Genomic DNA, 14,230 nt, shown 5'->3' on the forward strand with positions numbered 1-14,230 from the left:
GTTAAACTGATGCAATGAATTCTCTCAAGGTTGAACTGTCAGATTAATAAATGGTATATTAATAAAGCCATGCAAGATGTGACTGTGCTTACCTCACTGCCCTCAAACTTCACATTGACAAAGATCTTCTTGATGCTGCGTGATTTGCCAGATTGGGTTACTGAAGAGCACGGCTCCAGGTCACATGGGAAGTTGTACTCCATCCACTTGTCCCACGGTAACGTCTGACGCAAGTAGGCATGCTCTTCACAAAATGCCCGCATTTTTGTTCGGAATTCGTTTAACTCGTGGTTCTTTTGGGAGTCAAATTCATGATGACCTGTGAAGACATGGCTTTTGTCAGATACATGAAGTCAGATTGATATATCTGTGCTGTCAACTAGGGCTGCACGATATTGTAAAAATCTGACATTGCGATTTTTTTTTCTTAAATATATATATATATATATATATTTTTTAAATATATTAGATTGATATACTATATTATATTGATATACTATACTATATATATATTAATATATATGATATATTAAATATATTAGATATATATATTCATTCATTCATTCATTCATTCATTTTCTTGTCGGCTTAGTCTCTTTATTAATCCGGGGTCGCCACAGCGGAATGAACCATCAACTTATCCAGCAAGTTTTTACGCAGCGGATGCCCTTTCAGCCACAACCCATCTCTGGGAAACATCCACACGCACATTCACACACACACTCATACACTACGGACAATTTAGCCTACCCAATTCACCTGTACCACATGTCTTTGGACTGTGGGGGAAACCGGAGCACCCGGACTAAAACCACGCGGCAGGGAGAACATGCAAACCCCACACAGAAACGCCAACTGAGCCGAGGTTCGAACCAGCGACAGCACTACCTAGGCGACAGCACTACCTACTGTGCCACTGCCTCGCCTATATATATATATATAATAATAACTAGAAAAGTAAAAGTTCGTAGAAAAACTTTATGGTGTCTTGAGAAAGCCTTGTCTGAAAGTTTAAATAATTGAAGTAGTTTTAAAGAAGTTTGAAACAGCTGGCATAGATAAAAAAGTACATATATGTTAGCAGGTTTCTAGTATGAATTAGTATGTTGCTAACATGGTTCTAGTAAAAACTAGCATGTTTTTAGCATAAATTTAGTATGGATAAGCATGTTGCTAGTATGTTTATAGTATGGATTAGCATGTTGCTAGTATGATTAATTTTTTTGGATGTTTTTAGTATGGATTGGTATGTCGTTAGTATGTTCCTAGTATGGATTGGTATATTGTTGGTATGTTAGTATGTCCAATGTAAAGGGATTGGCAGTTTTTTTTATAATTGAAGTTGATAGGACAATTGCTGGGGTGCCATAAATGTTTGCTAGTGTGTGGTTAGTAAGTTAAAAGGTCAACAGTGATTGGCAGAGTGGTAGTCAGAGTTACATGAGCCCAAACTTAAGTCTGTATGACATTCTGCCAGAAAGATATGAGCTCACAAAGTTTGGTCCAATGTTACGTCAATAGGACTTTTCTGAATTTTCAGGGACAGAAAACCGTAAGTCGCATCAGTTGGAAAAGATATATCCACTTAATTCAGTATAGTTTGGAGTTGGTTTGGTGGTTGTAGTATGAACAGAACAGTCTAGGAGGAAATGCGTTCTTTAAATAGTCTAAGAAGAAGACGGAAGAATAATGAGTTTAAGTAGCCACCATAATCGCTGGGTCGATGGTTCGATCCTCGGCTCAATTGGCGTTTCTGTGTGGAGTTTGCATGTTCTCCCTGCGTTCGCATGGGTTTCCTCCGGGTGCTCCGGTTTCCCCCACAGTCCAAAGACATGCGGTACAGGTGAATTGGGTAGGCTAAATTGTCCTTAGTGTATGAGTGTGTGTGTGTGTGTGTGTGTGTGTGTGTGTGTGTGTGTGTGTGCGTGTGTGTGTGTGTGTGTGAATGAGTTTGCATGGGTGTTTCCTAGTACTGGGTTGCAGCTAAAAGGGCATCCGCTGCATAAAACATATGCTGGAATAGTTGGTGGTTCATTTTGCTGTGGTGACCCCTCACGTAGAGACTAAGCCGAAGGAAAATGAATGAATTTAGTTATTATTACCGGCTTAGTATGATAAATGATTATTAAAGCAACACATTTTACAATTTCAATGACACTTGCATGCAGTTTCAAGGACTTTATCAAAACTTTATCAAATCTAAGCACTTTTCAAACCTTGAATTAAAATTCAAGCATTCCCAAGGATTTGCAGCACCCGTACAAACCCTGTCAAATAGAGACATTTTCAAACAGGTTGCTTGACAAAAAAAAGAAAAAGAAAATGATGAGCAGCCTGCGTGCTTACACCGCCAGAGTTTGTCATTTAATTTTTGGGAGGCCTTTCTGACTTTTTAGTCTTTAATTAAAATTTAATTAACGATACAAGCATGTGCATTTACAAAAAGAATTTTTAAAAAGCTTTTAAAAAGCTTAAAAATTTAAAAGAGAGAGAGAGAGAGAGAGAGAGAGAGAGAGAGAGAGAGAGAGAGAGAGAGAGAGAGAGAGAGAGAGAGAGAGAGAGAGAGAGAAAAACACTTTAATTTCTTTTTCTGGCCTTGAGTCTAATCAAAATCTGTTATTTTGGCACAAAACTCATCATTTGGAAGAAGCTTTGAATAACAGACAGAAGAAAGCATGGACAGATTGTCTGATGATTTCATTCTTGAAAACCATTAACAAAATTACAATTGGTAAGAAAAATACAAATGTGATCAAAAACAAATGAATCAAAGTCATTGAAAACGTCTGTCTACACAACTAACCAAGGTGAGAAACACAAGCCAGACTACATCAAAAACAGGAAATCTCAAATCTACCAATCCAACAAAGTCATTGAAAATGTACAGCTCAAAAAAAAGATTTGTTTACAAACTGAATGTTGTTCTGATGAACTTGCTAAGTGCATATCATAATGTGCAACTAATTAACACAACTAATTCAATTGTCAAAAGTACAAAAACACAAGCCATGCTATTTTAAGAAGAGTAAATGGTCTGAAATCAAGAGACATTTGAAAAGCCAGCAATTCATGAACTAATACTCAACTTTATGAATGAACCGACCAAAAAATTGTGTGAATCAACTATCTGATCCATTGAAAACAAACAAATTGCTTACAAGTTGTTTCAGCATTGATATCGCAATGTGTGTATCTGCAATAGTCGCATGGCAGGAAGTGCAATGTTGGCATTGTATGTAGTAGATAATGATTATAATAGACCAGGAGCCCCAGTGTGGACACATGAGATTTGTGGAGAAACTGCAGAGTTTAACCATAAAGAACTGAAAGTTTATATAATGAAGACTACACTGTGTTATTTTTTAGACTGTTAGACTGCCCAGAAAACCATAATGCAGTTTGTTTCAATTTATTTTTGTTCTGTTGTATTAATCTATGCAATTATAATATTTAGTGCATTATTCGCTTCCCTACAGAACAATTCCTAATCAACTAAAAATGAGTGAATTCTTTCCAAACAGAGCTATTCACACGATCTGGTGAAATTGTATTTTATATCGCAATATATAATGCAGCTAAACAAAATATCACATTGTCCAATTTTTCCAATATTGTGCAGCCAAATACAGCCAAACTATTTGAAATTTTGATTATTATAATTTCAAACTTAAAAGCTAGTGCAAAACATTGAAGCAAAGCCAACAAGGACACATTGTGACGTTTTCATTTTTTTAAAACATCCAAAGGAAACAATCTATACAGTTGAAGTCTGAATTACTAGCCCCAATTAAAGTATTTTTTTTATATATTTGCCAAATGATGTTTAACAGAGCAAGGAAATTTTCACAGTATGTTTGATAATATTTTTTTCTTCTGGAGAAAGTCTTATTTGTTTTATTTTGGCTAGACTTAAAGCAGTTTTTATTTTTTTTAAACAATTTTAAGGTCAAAATTATTAGCCCCTTTAGGCTATATATAAATTTTTTTGATTGTCTGCAGAACAAACCATTGTTGTACAAGAACTTATTTATTTACCCTAACCTGTCTGGTTAACCCATTAACCTAGTCAAGCCGTTAAATGTAACTTTAAGCTGCATAGTATATATTAAAATATTACGTACTCTCATCATGGCAAAAGAATAAAAGATAAAAAGATAAAAGAATTTAGTTAATAGAAATGAGTTATTAAAACTATTATGTTTAGAAATATGTTGAATTTATTTCTTATTTGTTAAACAGAAAATGGGGCAAAATAAACAGGGAGTCTAATAATTCTGAATTTGACTGTATATACAGTGGTCAACATTTAAAGAGGACAATTTTGAAACTTTTTTTGATCCAGAGACAAGATGAAGCGCCCGAATATACACTCTGCGCAAAAAGGCACAACACGTGTTCAGTATGATTTGTTGCTATTTTCAGAGCAACACAACCCCAATTTTACCATTTTGCACAACATTGTTTAAATAGAAAATCCATTTGTGCCACTTTGTGGACTCTCAGTCTAGAAAGGAGATGTATTAAGGTGCATTGTTGGTGCGTTGCCATTTTGAGGAACTAAAATAGAATTGCAATTGACCAGCTAAAAAGCAGGGCTCTTTCAGATTATTAAACAATTTGTAGCAGTATAATTTATTATATGCATATTTATATTTGTTTTAATAAAAATAAGCTTAGATTTGTTTATCTGACGGGTTTTGAACCATATGGGGCATAGGACGTGTGTTTGGCTATAACTCAGTTTTTTGAACACACTTTGTTATTATTGTTTATTTATTTGTTTACTGGAAATTATAACTGAATTTAGAAATAGTTTTGAAACAAATCTTTGCGCTTAAATTAAATTAAGTATGTAGGCTAATGGATGCCTTCAGTGGACATTGTTTCCTTATCAACAAAAGTAAAGGAGTAAAGAGTAAAAGTAAAGTAAAGAAAGAGAAGAGACCGAATGGAGAAGGTTCGTTTGTTATCCTCGCGCTGCAGATGGTCTGTTTAACTGTTTTTTTTCGCAAATGAAGCATTCAGTTTTTCAAAACGCAAATGCTCTATGGCGTTATGCTCAAAACACACCAATAACTCATTAAGAGAATAAGCACAACCCTGTTAGACCATGCGCCAGGGCGCAGAGCATATTTTTCCATCTTTAAAAGAGCAAAATTAGATTCAGACACGCCCTTAATGCTTTTGCGCCATGCGGTTTAGACTTTGCGCCTAGATCATCAAAATAGAGCACGAAGTGTTTATGAATATTTTTAGGATAAACAGACTTGGATGAAAGGTTTTGGTCCACTTCAAAAGTTGCCTACTAAAAATACAAACTAGACTACAATAAAAATGAGGAAATTGCAAAACTAACAAGAGATTTAGAAACCAGTTTTGCTAAACCATTGAGCCTTGGTCAGAATTTAAACACAAACAGCAGTCAAATCTGTAGTCAAAACAAGTCAAAGTAAAAGCAAAGCTGATCCTAGAGGAGCAGTACGACACAAACCTTTCCCTATAAGCTGATTGATCTGGGTGGTGATGAGCTTCTCGACTCGGTCTCCTTCCCGGGCCACAAGTCTGAGAATTGGCAGGAATGGCCGAACATCGCACAGGCGGCGCTGCTCGTCTTCCAGCTCTTCCCGCTCAGCGGTCATGTTGATGCAGGTGAAGACGTAAGCATCTGGATCACTAAGAGCACTGAACAGAGGCTCGTTCTTGGCGTTCTTCCACAGCATCTTAACACAGAAGCCACACATCAAGATTTAGTTAAAGGGATGGTTCACCAGGCATGGGATAATAACCAGTTTCAAGGTTTACCGCAGTTTGGTAAAGACAAGATTTTAAAAATTGCTACATTTTTCTGTTATACCATTCCAATGGTATACGATTTTTAGATGATTTGTATGACTAATTTATTTACTTTTTTTATAGCAACAGCAGTAAAGTACTCTCCTCAGCAAACAATTTTGTGTTTAATAGACGTCTAACAGGCATCTAAACATAGACACCTTGGCTAATACAAGGTGAAACTTGGGCTGTCAGGGAAAATCTAATAGACATCTAAGAATAGCCCAAAACTAGACTAGTCGTTAAATACACAGATTAGGCTTTAAATGTGTAGTCATTCATTTCTGTTTAAATGATGATTACTCTAGTTTTGGCCTATTCTTAGACGTCTATTAGATTTTCCCTGACAGCCCAAACTTAGACTTGTTTTAGCCAAAACGACTATGTTTAGACGTCTGTTAGACATCTTTTAAAAACAAAAAATGCTTGCTGGGCTCCAAAATACATGATTGAGGAAACATTTTGATATACAAATCTCTTATATACCAACATCCAAGCCAGCTATAGACTTGAAAAGTGCAGTGGCTTATTGTATATCCATAAGATATCCAAAAGATGCCTTTTCAAGTTGTAAGTAATCTGTGTTTTTGAAATTGGTGAAGACAGCAGAAGTCATGATTATTTTTATTATTTAGCCTGACATGTTTACTGTTTCAAACTATTTTAAATGTTACTTAAAATGAAATATATTGTGTTCAGTGGGGGAAAACAGTTGTTGTTTTTTACCCAGACATTTAAAAAGAAGACATTTTAGAGCAGTAATCACAATACCATGATACCAAGTTATCCAATGTTATCATACTGTCAGAATCAACCCATGCATATGGTTCACCCAAGAATTTAAATTGTCATTGTTTACTCCACTTTTTTCAAATCTGCTTGAGTTTCTGTACTCTGTTGAACACAAATGAACATTTAATGAAGAATGTTGGAAAAAACTGTCTTTGCCTTTCATAGTTTTTTTCTCCCTCTATAGATTTCAGTGGCTGCTTTTTCATCTTGTTTTGTGTTCAACAGAAAAAGTAAAATAATAAAAGTAAAGAAATGAACATTTTTGGGTGAACTATCTTTTTAAGATGTTACACTATTATTTTAATGCAAACAGAGCATCTAATACTGTACCGGCATTTTGTTTCCAAATATACAGTGCTGATAGACGGGCTTCCTGACCAATGAAAAGAACAGTAGAACTTCCTTGGTTAAACGAGGTAAACAAAAGTATTTAAACAGCATTTGTTCCTTTTTACGATTATTTATTTTCTTAATTTGTTAAAATGCAGTTACTTTTATTAAAGCAGCAATAAACTAGTTAAAAAAGAACAAACCTTCTAAACATTTTGTAAAAACAAATCAACCAATTCATTAAAACATTTTAAAAACAAATACACTGAATATTACAAGTTCTTTAATGAACTTGCCATGGAGTATATTAGCCCTTTTCAGCCCAAATTTCAGTAAAAAACATGGACTGTCAAATTGTCAAGTCACTTTCAAAACAAGAAGCTTTCATGCGATCAATGCAATGAATTTGCATAAAGAGAAAATAGGTGAAATCCGCAAGGGACAACATTTCCATCCTAATGTGAAACTGAAATGATTTGACTTTGCCCATGAAACCAAAAATGTAACAAGAAGCAACAGCTTATTTAATCTGAAAATTTTGTTTACATGCATTCTACAATAAACAAATAGTGATATTTTACATTATCAATTGACATTTAAATAAAAATAAAAATATAAAACAGATAGACTGCAGAATTTATTAGGTATGCATTTGAGAAAAATATTGATATTTGTTATATTTGATAAAGATGTGGGAACATTTTTTCCAAATTTCAAGTATTCTCATTAAAGCCTTTTTTGTCAACAAAATTATAATTGGTCAGAATAATCAAGTCTGACTGAAAAAAAATCAAGGTTATTCAACCAAATATTGCTTTCTTAACTCTTCTGAAGTTAAAACATTAATACTGATTAATCTAAAATTTAATATGAACACCTAAATGAGATGAAATGTAATCAATAATGTATAGAATAAATCAAAATGTGCATTTAACAAATAATATAATTTGTAAAACTAGAATCTTCAAGAGCTTTATTAATTATTGCATATTAACTATATATGATTTATGTGTCCTTATAACACACTGCAACTGTAAGACTTCAGACTTCGTAAAGACCACATCTGTAGTGCTTGTTCATTTTAAATCTTGATATCATTAAAGAAAGTCAGTATTCTTGCATTGTCAGTGTTTACATTCAATCCTCACCTTCTTGATGGTACTAATGGTGTCACTGCATGCTACAGTAAAATTGAGGTAGATCCCCGTGGGGAGGAGGAACTCAATGTTGACATGTTGCCGACCCTCCATCTCCCACACTTCCTGCATGCCGTAGACCCCCGGCGGCATCGTGCAGGAAACTCATCTACAGCGGACCCCAATGCTGAACACAGACAGACCCAGACAGTTAAACAACACCAAACATGCATCAAATGTTTACTAGTCAATTACAACGAGGAAGGGAGTGACCTCAAGACGATCAATTAATAGTCAGCGTCAGCGAGCAGAAAGAGAGAGAGAGAGAGAGAGAGAGAGAGAGAGAGAGAGAGAGAGAGAGAGAGAGAGAGAGAGAGAGAGAGAGAGACCATATGCTGCATGATAAATAATTATTAAGACACTTTGCTTGTAAATGTGCAGCATGTGCTTGCTACAAATATTATGTAATGCTTATTAAAGTGTATGGAAAAGGAGGAAACAATACTGATTAACTTTATATGAAATGCTACAGTTTGTACTTATTAATAGCGTTAATTATTAAACACTGAATCTCAAGATGTATGATTAATACTGTAATTATAGATGTACCGCATATCACTATTCACTATATTTTTCTATATGAAGCTCCTTTGACATAATCTACATTGTCAAAGCACTATACAAATAAAAATGAATTGAAAATCATAACAGACATCATTGCAGACTTCACTTTATTAATATGAATATGCTGCACACACTAAGAAATACAAAGCTCCACACAATTGATTTGTGCTGTGACAACATAAAAGAATCAAGTTAACTTATTAGTTTTTACAAATTTAAGTAGATCGAACATAAAACAATCAAGTTATCCCAAAAAAACTCAAGAATTGTGTAGTTTCAGCTCATTTTAGATAATTAGTTTGCACAAACAACATATTTTCTTTGTGTATGAGCCATATCAATTATATTAAATGTAAATATTTTTTTACAAATAAAGTCTTAATTAAAGGAATAAAATGAAGCGTCAATTCAATATTTTAAGCTTTCTGTAGTACATATTTAATTTGTAATATCTTAATTTGCCGTATATTCATATCTTCTTAGCACATATGTTAAGTTTTTACACATTATGTATTTGCTAAATATTACTGTATCATGTTTCCCATCAACCCAATGACCTGTGCATGCTTGGGTGTACACTAAAAACAGTCAAAACAAACAATATTAATATATCTTAAGGTCAGACCGCTCTGTTCAATTGCATAAATGAATTAACATGGGTAAATGGATACTGTACAATGTCAATAAAAATACATTTAAAGCGAATTTCAAATGCATTTAATCATGCATTGAAGTATGATGTCCTTCAAACCAGATTAAATAATATATCATATTAATCAATATCTAATATCATATATGCTTGCATGTGTCTCTAGCACACGCTGCAGTTCTGTGATGAATTGTCGGACTGTCTTGGGTTACAAAGCCGGCCGGAGGGCCAATATCCGAGAAACGTGGCGCACATCATCTCGCACCATCACAGAAATTTCTCGCATGATACACAGTATTATGTCAGGACTCTGAGGAGAATATACGCGACGTACAAAGTCGCACGCGATCAAATAAATCATGTTATTTACAACGCATTTTTAAAATGGTAGGTGTCAACGCATTTTTAACGCAAGCTACCACAAATAAGCTATTTTAGTCCTTTCATATTATCGTGAGGAGAAATATAAAAGCCAAAATATGACAACGTGACAGCGCGAAGTTACCTTGAAGCGTCACCGGCGGCTCATTTCTCCATCTTCAGAATCAGCGATGCTCCTTTACTTTGACATTGAAGATGGATTTCTCTCCGGAGCGTGTTATATCGGTCACCGAGACAGCAGTAGTTGAAGCAGGCTCTGAAATGACAGCAGAAGTGTTGGTAATCCTTTAGTGATTGGAGCTAGTTAAGTGGCCGTCTGCACTACGCGTTAACTAGTATAGGGATCATCGACATAGTTGTGTTGTAGTGTCTCTCTATCTTTCTCTCTTCCTCTTTCTCGCGCTCTCTAGCTTGTTTGCTTGCTTGCTTGCTTCCTCCCTCTCTCTCTCTCTCTCTCTCTCTCTCTCTCTCTCTCTCATGCACGATAATGTCGTGATATCCTTCATTAACAGAAAAAAATAACCAGACATGTTAAGAAATAGTATAGGTAAGTTATATAAAAAATATTTCGTTTTGATTATAGGCTATTTCTTAACAGGTTCCATTTTCTGTATTATATAAAAATATTATTGGATTTGATTATGAATAAACTTTCATATAGCCTATAGCGTTTGCATGTTTCAGAGGGGGTTGACACAATTGTAACGGTCCCTAAAGTGAACTCTTCCTCAGCACATCACCGTTTGGCTTCCTTCCTCACATCTTCTGAAGTCTTTTCTGTTTTCTAAGCACTTGACGCTTTTAAACACGAGGAGTGAATTTAAAAACGTTTTGGATTCAAGCGTGTGATTCTCACAAATTTAAACATTATAAGCAAATTTATTTAAATATAATCAAATATATTGTGCTTTTAATATGTATTATATATCTAAATGTTCTCATTTCAAACACTGTATTGAAAGCAAATTTACTGAAATTGATTTTCATGTAAATCCAAATGCATGCAATTTATATTTTGTATTGCCTGGTACACAAGAGTGTACAGGTGTTTCCCAGTGCTGGGTTGTGGCTGGAAGGGCATTTACTGTGTAAAACACCCTGTGGCATACTGTGGGAACCCCTGATTAATGAAGGAACTAAGCCGAAAAGAAAATGAATGAAAAAATGAATTGCGCATTACAATGAGTGCTTTTTGATTCATTCCAGAGATTTGAATCTTCTGAATGGTCAGAACATCAAAAAGATTTATTCACAGATTTGTTTTGTAACAAGAGACGTTTGGACAACTTGTGATATTCAGATATGCTTAAATCCTGAACAATCATTTCTCCATAATCTATCTACTATAAACAATCTAAAAAAAAACTTCAAAGGTTGTTTTTATTAGGACGAGAACGCGTTTAACAATTAAAAATGTCAAAATTACGCTTCCATTACAACCTTGTGAGATAATTACTCATGTTATTGCAAGCCATTGAATCATTCACTCAACCGATTTGACAAAACACCCAGTTTTGCATTGCTTCGGTGTCAATTTCAGTTGCATTTGGTCTGACCACGGGTGTCCAAACTCAGTCTTGCGGGCAGGTGTCCTGCTGAGTTTAGCTTCATATTGCTTCAACAGAACTGCCAGGACGTTTCTAGTGTACCTAGTAAGAGCTTGATTAGCTGGTTCAGGTGGGCTTGATTAGGGTTAGAGCTAAACTCTTCAGGACACCGGCCCTCAAGGGCCAAGTTTGGACATCCCTGCTATAGACCATTTTGATTAATGTAAACAATAACAATGGTCCTAATGTATTTCCTGTATTACATTTTTCATTTCCATGTCTTCCAAGCAACCAAAAATTGTGGCAGCTGTTTTAACATTAAGATATGATTGAATTACCTTGTGTTACAGTTACTAACAACAAGCAGGAAATGTTTGTGGGCCAGTGACATTGCCACATTAAAATGGTCTATATGATGTCACACTCTGACATTTACTTACATGACCATATTTTGTTCACTCGTTCAACATTTTCTCTGCATTTTCACAAATGCTTTAAGTGCGACTCTTGTTTTTTCATTAATTCATTTGGCTTAGTCCCTTTGTTTATCAGGGATCGCCACAGTGGAATGAACCTCCAACCTATCCACTATATGTTTTACACAGCAGATGCCTTTCCAGCTGCAACCCAGTACTGTGAAACACCCATACACTCATGAATTTACATACACACACATACACCACATACACCATGGGCCATAGTTATTCAATTATTTAGTTTATTCAATTCACCCTTAGCGCATGTGTTTGGACTGTGGGGTAAACCAGAGTACCCAGAGGAAACCCACAAGAACACAGGGAGAACATGCAAATTACACACAGAAATGCCAACTGACCTAGTCGTGGTTCGAACCAGTGACTTTCTTGCTGTGAGGCAACAGTGCTAAGCCACCGTGTCAAAAACAACGACTTGTTCATTAAAAGGTGTGTACATTTAATATGTTCAACCAATGAAAGGCTCAGTCAGAGTGCTTTTAGCTGACAAATGCTTTTAGCTGCATCCACTGCATAAAACATATGCTGGATAAGTTGGTGGTTCATTCCGCTGTGGCGACCCCTGATTAACAAAGGGACTAAGTCCAAGAAAGATAAATAGATGAATGAATGAAAATAATTATAATTCCACCGAATATTGATTTCTTAACTCATCTGCAGTTCGTTTTTTTTTTATTTGTGCAAAGAAAATTATCTAAATTGCAATATTTATATTTAAATTTAGAAGAAATGTCATCAAAAGTTAACAGATGGAAACAAACATGACATTTAAATCAATAAATAATCAGTAACATTTCAAATCCAGAGGCACTAGCTGTAGAATGGCCTTAATCATGCTTTCAATCGGGTTTCAAATTCAACACAGCTCCATATAGAGCTGAGCATGTTTACTAGTATATTATTAGACACCAGTAATCACGTGACGTGAAGAGTGTAAATGTTCAACACACACACAGCGAATTACTGAACCTATCATTTCCTCATTTTTAAATAAAAACCGGTCAGACATGTCTTCCTGTAAGTGAGTAGGGAAGCTCTAATTCTGGATGCCACTGACAGCGAATTATGATTATTAGTCCACGGGGAAGTCGCTTAAAAGCTCCCACCATTCAATCAAATACGTCTGTCTGCTTTCACCAAGAGCCTAGTAAAATAAGAGAAAACAAGCACTTGCATTAACTGAAAACGCCACACTAAAAAACGAATGATGTAATAATAATTTGTGATTCATTTACATAACTAATATGCAAATAAAGTGCAGGCTCTTCCCCTTTAATCAAACACATCATGAAAATGCACACAATTATCCACATACACTGTTTAATCATCTGCACATACACATGGCTTGTTTTCAGGCTTCTAAAAGCTTGTTGTGGTGGTGTAAAATGCACAGCACTACTGAGAGCTTGCAGCATGTAAAAAAAAAAAACAGGAAGTGTGTGTGTGCAGAACAGAAACTCGAATTGAAATAAAGCCAAAGACCCCTGTGCCCACATCCACCCACCTTCAACCCCTGCCCACCAGCCACGGCAGGCCAAAGTGCATCTCTCTGCCAGACAGCCCATCACCGCAGGGATGGGGAAAACCAAGCACATAGAAATTCATTACAGTGTCTGAATCAATCAAACTTGTAGGAAGAGGCTTCGGATGCCTTTAAGGGAAATTATGGATGAGCATGCAAATCTGAGACCATGGTTGTCTTACATTTGCAACGCATTAAAGTCTTCTTTAAAATTTAGCTGGGAAAGTTGCAGTCAATCCTCACCATGGCAACTGTTTCACAGCCTTGTCTATCCTTGGGATCCTGATGCTCCGTCTTTCACTACAGATCATGTCTTGTTTGTTCAGACGGCAGCTTGTTTAAATCTGAGCTGTTTTTATGTCAAGATAAAGATGTTATGATTTGAAATAATGATTCATTGGATTTACTCAATTTTTTAAGGTAAATGTGGTTGCAAACAATTTATCCGGACTGAATTTAAACAAATAAATTAGGTTGAATTTTACTAAATTTAATTAGTTTATTTGAACTCAGCATGTATAAATTGTTAGCAACCACTCACCTCAAAGACATTTAGTAAATCCAGTCATTTTTTTTCAGTGTAGATCTATTTAAAGGCACTTTAGTGATTCAAGTGATCTGTGATTTAAGTTTTTAAGTCGTGCAGAGGCATCATGGTGGTGTAATGGGTACCACGATCACCTCACAGCAAGGAGGTCACTGGTTCAAGCCTCGTCAGGGTCAGTTGACATTTCTGTGTGGAGTTTGCATGTCCTCCTCGTGTTCGCATGGGTTTCCTCCGGGTGCTCCGGTTTTCCCCACAAGTCCAAAGACATGGTATAGGTGAATTGAATAAACAAAATTGTCCATAGTGTATGTATGTGAATGGATGTTTTTTTATGGATGTTTCCCAGTGATGGGTTGCAGCTGTAAGGGCATCCGCT

The 14,230-nt window shown here is 35.5% G+C and overlaps 1 protein-coding gene across 1 annotated transcript in view; it reads right to left on the bottom strand.

The window, feature by feature from the left end:
- Positions 1–10,054, bottom strand: part of pik3cd (phosphatidylinositol-4,5-bisphosphate 3-kinase, catalytic subunit delta) — a 55,319-nt gene extending 45,265 nt beyond the window's left edge. Inside the window, 4 exon segments of the mRNA NM_201199.1 lie at positions 93–319; positions 5,492–5,720; positions 8,103–8,277; positions 9,869–10,054. Coding sequence (NP_957493.1) covers positions 93–319; positions 5,492–5,720; positions 8,103–8,243 — 597 coding nt within the window. The 5' untranslated portion in view covers positions 8,244–8,277; positions 9,869–10,054.
- Between the last annotated feature and the right edge of the window lie 4,176 nt (positions 10,055–14,230).

This window comes from Danio rerio, chromosome 23 (assembly GCF_049306965.1).
Source record: "Danio rerio strain Tuebingen ecotype United States chromosome 23, GRCz12tu, whole genome shotgun sequence".
Taxonomy (NCBI): domain Eukaryota; kingdom Metazoa; phylum Chordata; class Actinopteri; order Cypriniformes; family Danionidae; genus Danio; species Danio rerio.